The sequence below is a fragment of the Falco cherrug genome, chromosome 5 (genome assembly GCF_023634085.1).
Source record: "Falco cherrug isolate bFalChe1 chromosome 5, bFalChe1.pri, whole genome shotgun sequence".
Classification (NCBI taxonomy): Eukaryota; Metazoa; Chordata; class Aves; order Falconiformes; family Falconidae; genus Falco; species Falco cherrug.
Genome location: NC_073701.1, coordinates 57,477,838 through 57,490,957, shown reverse-complemented (window position 1 = coordinate 57,490,957; position 13,120 = coordinate 57,477,838). Strand labels below are relative to the sequence as shown.

Sequence of the window (13,120 nt, the reverse complement as noted above, 5' to 3'; positions counted from 1 at the left end):
TGAGCTCATCACCAATGGCGGTAGTGCCTCTGCAATAATGTATTTAAGAGAGGGAAAAAACTGCTGTGCAACAGCAGCCAGAAGAGAGAGTGACACTATGTGAGAGCAGCAACTCTCCCCGCGTCGGACACCCAGGTCAGTGCAGAAGGGGCAGGAGGGGCTCCAGGCGCTGGAGCAGAGATTCCCACAGCCCACGGTGAAGCCCGTGGTGGGGCAGGCTGTGCCCCTCAGCCATGGAGCTCCACGGTGCAGCAGACACCAACCTGCAGCCCACGGAGGACCCCACGCCGCAGCAGGTGGATGCCCAGAGGGGGCTGTGACCCGTGGGAAGCCCAGGCTGGAGCCGGCTCCTGGCAGGACCTGTGGCCCCGTGGGCAGAGGAGCCCCGGCTGGGGCAGGTTTGCTGGCCGGGCTGGTGACCCCGCGGGGGACCCAGGCTGGAGCAGCGTGTGCCTGAAGGGCTGCGCCCCGTGGGAGGGAGCCCAGGCTGGGGCAGGGGCAGAGTGTGAGGAGCCTCCCCCTGCGGAGGAAGGAGCAGCAGAGACAGCGTGGGATGGACCGACCGCAGCCCCCATTGCTCGTCCTCTGCACCGCTGCGGGGAGGGGAGCGGGGAGAGAGATGGGGACTGAAGTTAAAAGCAGGAAGAAGAGAGAGGTGGGAGGAAAGTGTTTTAAGATTTGGTTTTATTTCTCATTACCTTTCTCTGATTTGGTTGGCAATAAATTAGTTTCCCCAAGCCGAGTCTGTTTTGCCCATGATAGTAACTGGTGAGCGATCTCTCCCTGCCCTTATCCCAACCCACGAGCCTTTCATTATATTTTCTCTCCTCTATCCAGCTGAGGAGGGGAATGACAGAGCGACTTTGGTGGGCACCTGATGTCCCACCCACCACACCAAGCACTGTATGAGCTTCTCCTAACTTTGTGTGTGAGCATCTCCACACATTACTGGGTTATCTTCATGACCTGGAGGGGAGGAAGCGCTGCCATGACCATTCCTCTGTGGCAGAGGACGAGCAGGAGGACTCACTCCACTAGTAATAAAAAATACCCGCCTCCCAGGTGACTGTACCAAGGGAGTTGGGCCTGAGCGTGGCATCTGGTTTTCACCCGCATCCATCAGCACAGACACCCACCAGGAGTGACCAAAGCCACAAGCCCTCACGGAGGCTCGCGGCAGTGAGGGCTGCCCCAGGTGAGATGGGAGGGCAGTGGGGTTTATCCGCAGTACCTGGGGCTGCTTCCAGAGGAATCGCTAGACAGCATCTGTGGAGTTTGCCCTTCACGGGCACCAGCCCAAACACAGATCTGATGCTTCATCAGATGCACCAGACCCTCCCAAAATCATTCCAGGGTCGGGCGTATTTTGTTATGCAGCCTCCTCTGTCACGGGTCATATTTAAGAGAGTCCAAACCCCAAACCCAATTCCATTTACAGGTGGACCTGTAAGAAGAGATAACTGTACATCATCTTGTCAGGCCAAGCAGCTACAGAAAGAAGCACGACAGGAGCACACACGGATGCAGAGCACAGACAAGGAGCAGCGGCTGGCTGCTCTGCTCCCCTGCCTGCCACAGGGATGGGGAGAACCAGGTCCTGCTGCACAGCTGCTAACGTCAGGCTCACCAGTCACTCCCCTGAAAGTTTCTTCAACAAAACGGTAAGCAAATTCTCCCGGCCCTATGCTTAACTTCAAGCATAGAAAAGGAAAAGCCTAAAAAGCCAGAAAGCAAATCTTTTTAGCAGCTGACATACTCCCCTGCAGTTTTGCCCAACCAAACCTACAGCCGGGTCCCAGCACTGACTACACCACCAACGTACTTGATGGCCAGAATGATAGTGACAAATTGACTTTGGATTTAATCCCCCTTAAGCCTTATCTCAGAGATTATCATTGCTATCAAAGCAGCTGAAGAAAGGCTACTGTCACTGCTGGAATTTCTTCCTCTGAGACAACAATTAAAGAAAAAAAAAATCCACAAATCACTCAGACTGAACACAAATGTAATCATGCCCAGTGCTTTATATATACATTTCTGGATTAACTCTGACCCAGCTATATAATCTTTTAAGAGCTAAAATGAATCCTGGGCTGTATCATGATGTGATTATCTTAGGAAGCAAGAGAGAAAAAAAGAATAAAATTTCTTTTTCCTGCAGCTAGACCTGGCTAGAACAGATGGATTCGTAGCTGCTTATGTGTTCATGTACCAACCCACTCTGTTGCAGAAAGCAGATTTTTAGTCTCATACACCTGGGGATTTTTGGGGTGGAGTGAAGCTGCCAACTGATTCAGTATTGTTGCATGTTTTAAGAAGCCTGAACTATGCCTTTTCTGCACTATCGATTTACCCGGAAAAATTGCTACCCTACAAAGAGAAGCAGCTAAACAGAATGTAAAATGTCAAGACTGTTCAAAACAAAATTGGTCTTTTTTTTTTTTTTTTTCTTCTAGTTAGTTGGAACTGATTAGCATGTTGCATGCCTAATTGCATGAACACAAGCGAGCACGCTGCAAGAAGGCGATGGAAATGGGAAGGGTTAAACAGCTCCCTAAGTGTTCATTCATAAATACATACCGGATCCCAAGCATTACATTCAGCAGATTCCCACTCTATCGCTACAACTAATCTACTTCAGTACAAAATCCCGGAAGCTTTTAAAGACAGTGAGACTTTAGGACAAAAATTAAAAGGAAAGTATAACTGCTCAGCTTCACAGACATTAAACTAGGGACAAAAGGGAAAACCAAAGTGACAGTTACGCATACTTCATTCCCTTATAAGAGAATGTTTTCCTAATGCAACCTAAACAACTTTTCTTCTTATTTTATATTGTTTTTATATAAGCTTCTTAAGTTAAGGAAAATAATTGGAGTGCGTTTTTTTTCTATGTTGTTTTCCACTTAGTTAAATTCAATTACTACCACAGAATGCCCTTACATCAAAAAATACATCCTTTCTGCTTGGTCTCATCTGGTAAATCAGATTTAATCCTCAGCAATCAATAGCCCAGAGTAAACCGCACACACCTAGACATGCAAGGTGCAAGTTAAAGAAAACGGACTATATTTGTAAGAGTATGCAAGTACCATGCACTGCCAACACACAGCCTTGTGTTTCGTTATTAATTGTTAAATAAAAATAGGCTTCTGAGTGACATTTACAGGCATTGCTTCTGAAATTACAGGCATTGAAGAAACTGCAATCCAGCCCCTGGGCAGGTGCAATTCTCCTCTTCCCACCAGACTTCCAGAAAGGCAGAAGATGGGATCAAGTAAAAACAAAACAAAACACCCCAACTACTCAGAGAGACATTGCGGTCACAGCCCAGTTTGAAAGCTTCTGCTGAAACCGAGGATGCTGCAAGAGCTGCTGAGCCCAGGCACGCTGGTGGCACAGCTCACCACCCACCTCCCACCCCTGCTGGAGGCGGCCACAACAGGGCCATGGGGCTGTGCTCGGGGACAGCCACAACGCACCCTCTGTGACAACACGGCATCCTTGCCCCATGTCAACAGGGTGGCTTTTCTCCTGCATTTCACCAACTTTCCCCTGCCTGCCTGAAGATGGAGAGAAGTTTAGGGCAGCCCTGGTGCTCAGAGAGCTGGGGTGCTCATGGTGCACATCTCTGTAACCACGGCACCCTCCACGGGGAGTCTGGCAGCAGCACCCCCAGGGAAAGGAAAAGATTGCAAAGGTCCTTCACAGGCCAACATTTCATCTGCTTCACTGTCAGGCGCCATCCAGCACCACAGCTTCATCACTCATCAGTTCTGAGTAGTGCCAACAATTTAATCCAGATCCTGTCAGACTTACCGTCCTGCTTCTTGCTCTGTTGATTTTTGCCCTGACCACCCTTCCGAGCCCACAAGCCTCCAAGGGGAAAAAACCAACCCCCTAAACCTGAGCTTGCAACTTCATCCACCTTCCAAGGGACAGAGCGCCCTGCCAGTGTAACTACACGGAGATGTGAGGCTGCACATCCCAAACTGGAGACACAAGTCTGCTCCCCAGCCCCTGCACACAGACACCTGCATCATGCTTAGCACGACCCTTGGCGCTGCGCTACATCCATGTTTTGGTCGAAGAGGCAAAATCTGCTTCTCCAATACACTCCCAATTTCAGGCTGTTTCAGGGGGAAGGGGAGTGTTCTGCCACATTTTTTATTTTCTGGGAATTACTGAACGAAATCTGCTCCACTCAAGCAGCATGCTGGCAGGGTGATCTTCACTCAGCACAAAAAGAAAAAGGAGAAGGCAAAATAACTGCCTTTAAAGAAAGAAAAAGCACAAGTCACACGTTGCCTTCAGACTATCCTAGTTTGCCAGGAGACACAACTTGAAAGATGCTTCCCTTCAGTTTTGTGTGGAGAAGTTTAAGAATCAAAACAGCACCGAGGAAATTTCTGTTTCAGCCCAGCCTGCTGCCCAGCCCCCCATTGAAATTTCTCCTCGCACTTCAGGGGGCTGCTCTGGGAAGCCCCTCACCCTCCGGGACACGCAGCACAACAGCATCGGTCACCGCTGGGGCAGACAGACCTCCTTGCCCGTAGCAGGAGCTTCTCCCTGGCTTCTCACGGGTGTCCCGGGGCTGCTGGTGGGGCGGAACGGGGGCCAGCGGCAGAGGTACCCCGCTGCTCCCCGCTGCTCCGTGCTCGGGCTGCCCGGGGCTCCGCTCCCACGGGAGGGTTGGCCAGGGGCTTGGGCTGAGCGGGAAACATCTGTATATAGGGGGTGTGTATATATGTATATAAGGTGTTATATATATATATAGTAGTGCTATACTATACTGTATGCCGTGTGTGTAGATATACACACACTATATATATATACACCATCTATATGCTACACATACCATGTGTAGCACGCTTACATACACGCTCCCTGCTGAGTAAGAGCACACGGGTGTTTCGGAAGGGTGCTCCGCGGCTTCACCCCCCACCCCCCTCCAAGCAAAGCCCGCAGCCGAGCAGAGGGCGGCGCAGGGGACCCGGAGCCCACCGGCGGGTCCCAGGGGCAGGTGGCAGGGCACCCAGCGGGGCGGCGGGGGCGGGCGGGCTTGGCCCCGGGACCCCCCGCCGCGCCCCGGGGGTCTCACCTTGGGGTTGGAGCGGAGCTGCCGCTCGTCCTCGTGCAGCAGCGCGGGCGCGGCGGAGCGGGAGGTGCGGACCAGGACCTGCAGGCAGGGGTACCGGGCCGTGCCGCGGCAGGCGGCCCCGCAGGAGAAGGTGCAGGCGAACCGCTCGCCCAGCTGCCGCACCGCCAGCACCGTGCAGTTGGCGGAGCCGCCGCCGCCCCGCTCCTGCAGCGCCGGGCGCAGCCAGCAGCAGCCCAGGCCCAGCAGGGAGAGCAGCCCGGCGGCGATGAGCAGGAAGCCCAGCCGCATGCTCTTGTCCTCCGCCTCCGTGTACTCGTACGCCGCCCGGCTCCGCGCCATGGCCCGGCCGCCGCTGGCACCCGCCGCCGGGCAGCCGCTGCCATCGGCTGAAGCTGCGGAGCTCCCGCCCCCGCCCGGCTCCGCCCGGGGAGGCTGTGCACGCCGCCCCCCCGGCAACAAAAATGTAGATAAGTAAATAAAACGCGAATGTAAAGCCGGCTGACCTAATTCAGGCCCCTCCGGGGGTGGAAGGGACAGCTTGCGACGGGATTATCGGCCCCGGCAGATCTGCAGCGGGGAGGGCTGCTCCGGATTAATAGCGGGCACTGGGCGAGGGGCAATAGCTGGAGGGGGGCAGGCGGGTGGGGGCCCCTCTGAGCCAACATCGCCCCCAGGATGGGATAACAACCGTGCAGGTAAATCCAGAAGAATAAAATCACAGCTCGAGCCAGAATGTGAAAACAGTTTGTGCTTCCCAATCCTCACCCCGCGCTTGCTCAAGTCCCGGAAAGTCCGTGTGAAGCCACGATCAGTGTCCCCGCGTAGCAAAACCCGCGAGGACGCTGCGTATACACGAGAAGTCAGACCTGCAATTAATGAAATTAAATATCTGGAAGTAAGGAAGCAGCTGCTATTTTCACCTTACTGAGAAGGGAGATAACGGGAGCTGGCCGAACGTTATCCTGCCTCAGCGTGACTTCTTGGGGGTGCAGGGCAAGTGCTCCGCTCGGGCCAACCCCAAAGCCAGCATCCGCGCAGCGGGGACGGACCCAGCCTCCTTCGGCATTATTTGAAGATAATAGGTAAGCAAGATGATAGCTGTCAAAAGGTTTTTACAAAGGAATTGTTTTCAACGGGAAGGTCTTTTGAAAAGAAGTGCCCTCGGGGAAGCAGGTCTGCAGAAAAGCAGTTGATCCAAGAAAATACACATAATTTTCAAATAAAGTTTGGTACTTCTCATCCAGCATTTCCCACCGTGGCAATACAACAGAACAAGCTCTTCAGTGCCAAAGTATCATAAGCAGTAGGTATATTTTTATTCTGTAGTCTTTATTATAGGCAATTAGGTAGAACAAAATGTGACAGTTTTGGAGCCGGTAGCCGAATTTGATGATACAGCAGACGAGAGGGCACAGAAACAATAGAAAAATGAATACGGGAAATAGCACTTTCCTCTGGACACCTTTTTCAATCACTTTCCCACTGCAGAGTGCAACGTCAAACTTTTAAAAATAAAGTTGATCCATACATTCCCCAAATGGACTATTGAGCAAGGTTTGGCAGGAAGGCTATTAAGAATCCATGCTGTGACATGAATATAAATGGATGCAAATATTGTCCTTGGTTGCACCAAAGCACTACCACGCTGCCCTCAGGCCAGCTGCTCTGTAGTAGCCTTCCCTAATACCAAAGGGTTTCAGAAAAAGTATGCCAGCTCTAAGCCTGGGATTATTTTTATTTTTACTTAAACCTGCAATAGTTTTTTGTACTAGAAACTGAACTCATCTTGGTTAGTCCTTGGCTCTGTTCATCTGTTCCCCTCAGTCAGGCTTTGCTGCCAGCATTTGTGGTGATGGCAGCCCCTGATGGTGAGGCTTGCTGCAAAGTGCTCTCGTATTATGAAAAAATAAATTTTTAATTAGGTAGATTTGTTGCCTGCCACCTGAAGGGAAGCTCCAGCCCTGCTTTCCCAGGTTAGATGTACTGTGACTTCTTGTCTTTTCTTACCTTCTGAACAGCTGGCGCTCGGTACTCGGTTCAGTTCTTTGCTGCTCCTGTACGTAAAGTGCCATCAGCTGAAAACTAAGGCAACAGCTCACTGGGTGACACAGTAACCTTGAAAGTCAGTCCTGCGTGCACCCAGCTCCTGTATCATCCGCAGCCAGAGGAGATGCTGAGACTGTTTTAACTGGAAACGGTGTTTAACGTTCAAGCAGGTAATCTCAATTGGGGGTTTGAAGTTCTGCACAAATAACTCGCTCAGGACTCAGTCTATTTGGATCATTTGGAAGTAAAACCCGATCATCAGCGCCCTGTTTGTAAGAGTAAAGCTGGGCACCAGAGGCCTGTTGTCAAGATTTTAGCTCTGCTGTCACCTGCTGAGGGCAGGAGTTGGGACACCGGCTCCATGACCACAGGCTGCGTCAGGGGCAGCCAGTGCCGAGAAAGCTGCCGTACCAAGTTACACGTCCATATGCAGTTTCCAGCAGCAGCAGAACAGGTTGCTGCCTGCCTCTCTGGGCCCTTCCTTGCCCCGCGACCCAAGGGCAGGCTGGGCTCCACGGCCCATGGCCAGGGCGCCTCCACCTCGGTCACATACCTGGAGGCTGGACAGCCGTGGCGGGGCTGTGTCACCACCCGCAGTGGCCAGCCAGCGGGAACGGGCTCAGGGCCCTGCTCCCTTGCAGAAGCCCGGCGGCAGCCCTCCCTCCCGATGCCGATGGTGGAGCTGCCTTGCACTGCATGTTTGACAGTGCCCGTGCTGAACTGCCTTTTTTGACTAGCAAACACGTATCTACACAACAACAAAATGCCTTTTTGAAACCAATACTGCGACACCCACCAGAAAGTAAATTGGCCTTCAATGGGAGGGAGATCAGAGCCAGCTGGCAGAAACACACCTAGGGGCAAGGGAACAACCAAAACAGCCCTTTTGTCCAAAAGAAGAGCTGTAAAGTTGAAGTTTCCACAGAACTGCCTCGAGGGCTGCATCACAGCAGGGCCAGGATGCCTGCCCCCCCTTCGCTCCTCATCAGGACCGTTTTACAGGTGAGGCAGGATGGTGCAATTGTAAAAACTGGCTACTTCACTGGGTTGTTTGTTAAAGCAGATGAAGTTCAAATAAGTGGTTTTGCAGAAAATTATTTTGGCAGCTTCAGCAGGAAAATTCTGATGTATACCCACGTTCAATATCGGTATGTTAATACTGACAAAGGAATATGAAATGTAAATTATAAACTGGTCTAGGAAAATGATATGCAAGCACAGCTAGCACTGCTAATTCTAAAGCAGGTCAAACCATTAACACTCAGAACTACTGTTCAGAGTGCTCTAACGTTACTTTCAAAAAAACAAACTCTAACTCCAACAGGAATGTGGTTTTAAGAGGTAAACCTACTGAAGCCATTCAAACCACAATTTCAAAATAAGTCATCCAGCTGCATTTCCTCAGGTCTTTTAAACATACTAGCAGCTTTCAGGTGTGTGAAAATGAGAGCATGCATGCTTATCAGAGGAAACAAAACCAGTTACACCATTTTAATTCTCATACCATGTGAAAATAAAAGCATCAGCTGTCAATCCAGACTAACTGCTTAGCGCAATCTACATTCTTCACCAGAATTCAACTTCTACTAGCATAATTTTTAGGCAGCGGTAAACTTTGAGGAACACGATGAAAGGATATAGTATTTGAAAACTAAGCATGGTCAGAAATTTTGCTTTAATAGAAAAAATTGTTGTATTTAGGATCTTTAATCAAAAGCACCGTCTAGACATGCCATGCTTGGGATGACAACTGTACATTTAGAAGTTCTTCTTGAGTGTGACAGATAGCAATCATATTCTTTTTTGTTTCAGTCAACATCCAGCCGTGGAAGTACTTTCAATCAGAAGTTACAGGGCGTTAATCCCCCGCCCTCCAATAAATTAAAATATGTTCCTTTTAGGTGACAAATATCTTTAAAACAACGTTATTTAGAAACTGCTCACCCTTCCTTCAATAGCCACGGCCACATATGAGCCACGCAGGATTGAGCTGACTGCCCCACAGACCACTATGCCTTCCAGTGCTGCTTAGGTCACGCCAACAGAAAGAGCCCCTCAGCACTCTGCAAGCAACTTCCTATCTGAATACAGTACACAAGTTCTTATTTTGGGTGCATTCTTGATATTATTTTTTTCCCCCATGGAAACTGCAAAATGGAAACAGAAAAGTACAAATAATACCGGCTAAGGGATATAGAAGACTTCAGGCAGCTCACACAGCAAAGTGATATGACCATACATCTTTGTACCGTATAGATGCCACGTCTCTGAAAGCGCAGTGTGGTCAGTCAGGAATCCTGACACACACGCAGCCAACGCTTCAACGGAGGTCACAGTCACGTGCAAAATAGTTTTTTACCCATGTGAGGATCTGCAGGCTTCCCTGGATTACTTATGTAATTAGATTAATCAAGCCCATGAAGGTTCTCACATGCTTAAGTATTTGTGGCACCAGGTAGCAAGGCAGAGATTTGAGCCCCGGGTGCTTTTTTGTTTTCAAACACCCAGGTGGAGGATCCTTACCTCCTTCCTCCATGACTTTTCCCACAAGGAGGGTGGTTTCAGTAGCAACTGTTAAAAGAACAACTGCAAGTGTTTTCTGCAACACTAGGGATAATCAAGTGAGCAAAACTGATTTTAACCCCGAAAATTCAGGGTAGCAGATTTCCAGAGAAAGAAAGAGTTACTCAGTAGAGATTTATAAACGCTATGCAATAAGGAGCGATGTATATGAGAGTGTTAAACAGGCCAGAAATAGGAATACTACTTGTTTCCGGGAATACCAGGTGTACTACTCAGAACTTACCTTGCACATTGTTGTACAATGCTACAATTACAGGGAAAAAATCCATCTCAAATAAATGTATTCTTAAAATAGCATTCTATTCTCTCCCCTTATTCATAGTGTTAGTGGAATGTAAAAACATATCAAATCAGCCTCGGGCCTTAATTGTCAGTGTTAAAAATCCAGGTCAATTCAGTTGCCAATCTGCCCTGTGTGTAAATGAGGACTGAGGTTTTCTTCCTTTCAGAAAAAAAGGCAGTATGGGTTTCTTTTCAGTTGTTTTTTTAATTAATGTGATATAAACTAAGAAGAATTTACACTTTTACACCTTGCTTTCTGTTTAAACCTGTTTCTCTTGCTTCAACCCAAAGTGCAATATGAAATTAAGTCACAGATTTTCAAGTCTCTACATATGCTTGTTTAATTGACAAACAAAAGCCAGACCATTCTTCTTGGAAGGAACAAAGCACCAGGTTCCTCGCTCACAGATGAGAAGTTTGCTAAAATCATGCACCTTGCTTTTTTGAAGTATCACGCAGTTGAATACAACTGTATCATCAAAGTAACTTTTTAGAGAACTTAGGTTCCCAGTTTCAGCTTGATAGGTACTTAGCATCGTAAGATACCATTTTTAATGTAACTTATCTTGCTCCCTTTACCATATCTGTTGTTCATTTCCATGAGATTGGCTACGCAGATGAAAAATGACATTAAAAAAACCTCCAAGCCCATATAATAAGAAATAATCATATTTGATTTGAAGATACTTCAGTTATCCTTAAAAAAAATATGCAAAGATCACAGCAGACCTCTGACAGTAAAAAAATGTAACATTGTGTAGTAAGCAAGATGCTTTTGGAAAATTACCCTTTTTAAAGTTTATAAATTTAATGTTTGAATAGTTAAATGTATGTTTGTATCTGCTCTAAGAAAAAAGCTACCATTTTTTTCAGCTGTGTTAGCCATCATCTGGATTATAACCATCCACTTTCAAGCTGGTAAGCAGTTCGCGCTTTAATAAAAAGAATAATTATATTCCATAGGCTTGTAGTTTTATGTCTATCGTCTTAAAATAGATATAAAAAAGTGCAGAATTTAAAATTGCTATACACCTGATACAGAGCCACAGCAACGCCATTAATGGTCCAATTTCCAAGAATAATTCTATACATGCCAACAAGCTGCTCTTGCACTACATAGAAAACCAGGTGAAAACCTAAACCCATACCCCCACAATTCACTGATGCCTTTTGTTGTCTTTTCTTGTCTTGGTAATTTAAGCTATTTTGAAACTGTTTGCATCACCAGAGGCAACTCAATGAGAAGTGGCAGACACATCAAGAAAAAGGAAACTATCCCAACAGTTTGTTTTTCTTCCTCTGCTTTAGAGAACAGTTACAATTTTCAGAACCAGTGCATGTTCGTGTTTGTTTGCATCTGGAAGTTCAAGTAGCAGTGATCATCAAATGAAATGTATTTCTGTTTTAAGTGGGAAAATACCAACCTAGAACTAAGCTACGATCAGTTCTAAACCCAATGTTCCTTCTGTGATGAATTCTTGAAGCATCTTTCTATCATTTTAAATGTTACCCACCCACCTTTCTAAAAATTATTTGCCATTTGCTATTATAGAGAGGGGACCTGAAACCAAGGTTAACCGAACTTTTTGGCTGTGGAAACATTACTGTGGAAAAGAATATAAAAACTCTCAAATTTACTTGTCAGCAGCAAAAAGACTCTTCAAGTGTCTTAACCACTGTACAGCTCAATAGTTTTAATACTTCAACTTTGTTTTTCTTCCATTTTTCATTGTTGAAAAAATAATTTCACAATCTCAAATCAAAGTCAACACTGCAGTGAGGAGAGCTTTTCTACTTTATTACAAAGAGAAGAAGCCTTTATGTGGTCAGAAAATACAAGATTGATCTTTTTTTTTTTTCTCTTCCTATGAAACGCTGCTGTTCAAACAGCCAGAGTGAATTGTCTCAGTTCACTTCTTTAAGTCCCATCACATTCACTTGGGTATGGATGTCCTTGGCTGCTGAAAATCTGGCCCTTTAGTGCACAGGGCGACAAAGTAGTCCCCTGACCAGCAGTTCCAGAATGTCCCGTTTTCATATATTGCATCCATGCACACCTCCTAAAAATGAGGTACAGCAGGGCAAACATTTTCCAAAATAGATGTCATATATATAATATATACACATTCGTACATACATACCTTTATTCATGTGATGTCCAAAAATTTAAAAAAAATGTACACATTTATTACAAAATCGTAACAAAGACTGGACAGTGTTTTGCTCATTCTGGAAAGATGAAGCTCAGTAATACACAACTCTGGAAACTAACCAGAGACTGTGGCAATATCTTTCTTCTAAACAGTCAGATATTCTTGCATTAAGCTTGGCGAAAACTGCCTTTCAAAAACAGAAGGGGAAGTAAAATGAAGGAAGCAAACCTTGCTCATCTTTCCAAATGAAATACGAGAAGGATCTTCACATAAAAATGCACAAACATTTTTTATTACCAATAGTGCTACAATGAACAATGCAAATTTTGTTGTCTAATTTTTTGTCTTTTTTCTTTTTTTTTTGTTTTTACATTTTGGAAAACTAAGTGGTAAACTTTTGTCAGTGTACTTGCTTGTCTTTACAGACCCAAGCTTGTCTGCTGGCAAAAAATAAAACAGAAACAAAAATTCAGACCCTGCTCAAACTAAAGAAAAACAATTACAAATTTAGTTGTTGGGCAGCACATAATTAGTAAGGCAGGACCTCAAATGGTGACCCTTCGCATGAGCCAATTGCCAGATCCTCAAGGAATTAAAACCAGGATGCCTGAGCCACATCAGTTCTGCAGTTATGTTGAGTATTGTGCTGAGACAGCCATACCCCAAAGAAAAGGGAAGTCTTTAGAAGGCTTGCTGAGCAGGGTTGTAGTTGAAGGTTGATGGCAGATGAGGCCTTTCTTCTAATTTGTCATATTCCAGATGAAACTCCTACAATAAAATAAAATAAAAAAAGACAAAAACAGATAAAACAACATATCATTTACCTGTCAAGCCCTGGTCTTCGTACCAGCCACACTCGAAAAGCACAAACACAGAAGGGATCAAGTTCTAACTTATCTTAAGGCAGGAACACATGATTTCTCCATCTTGGATTCATGTATTTTAAGTAGAAAAA

General features: G+C 46.6%; 2 protein-coding genes across 11 annotated transcripts in view; both read right to left on the bottom strand.

Annotated features, from left to right (window-relative positions):
- The window catches only part of KCNMB4 (potassium calcium-activated channel subfamily M regulatory beta subunit 4), a 28,503-nt gene extending 22,499 nt beyond the window's left edge, over positions 1-6,004 (bottom strand). The window contains exon 1 of one of the 2 annotated variants that reach the window (XR_008732322.1): positions 5,102-6,004. Coding sequence is in view for 1 of the 2 variants with exons in the window: in XM_055710817.1 (XP_055566792.1) it covers positions 5,102-5,440 (339 nt within the window). In the remaining variant the exon portion in view is untranslated. The remainder of the gene's footprint in view (positions 1-5,101) is intronic. The other variant, XM_055710817.1, reaches the window with a different exon arrangement.
- Positions 6,005-11,789: 5,785 nt separating this feature from the next.
- CNOT2 (CCR4-NOT transcription complex subunit 2) overlaps positions 11,790-13,120 on the bottom strand; it is a 91,520-nt gene continuing 90,189 nt past the window's right edge. For all 9 annotated transcript variants that reach the window (XM_055710813.1, XM_055710812.1, XM_055710810.1 and 6 more), the window contains one exon: positions 11,790-12,933. In XM_055710813.1, the coding sequence (XP_055566788.1) occupies positions 12,847-12,933 (87 nt within the window). In that variant the 3' untranslated portion in view covers positions 11,790-12,846. The remainder of the gene's footprint in view (positions 12,934-13,120) is intronic.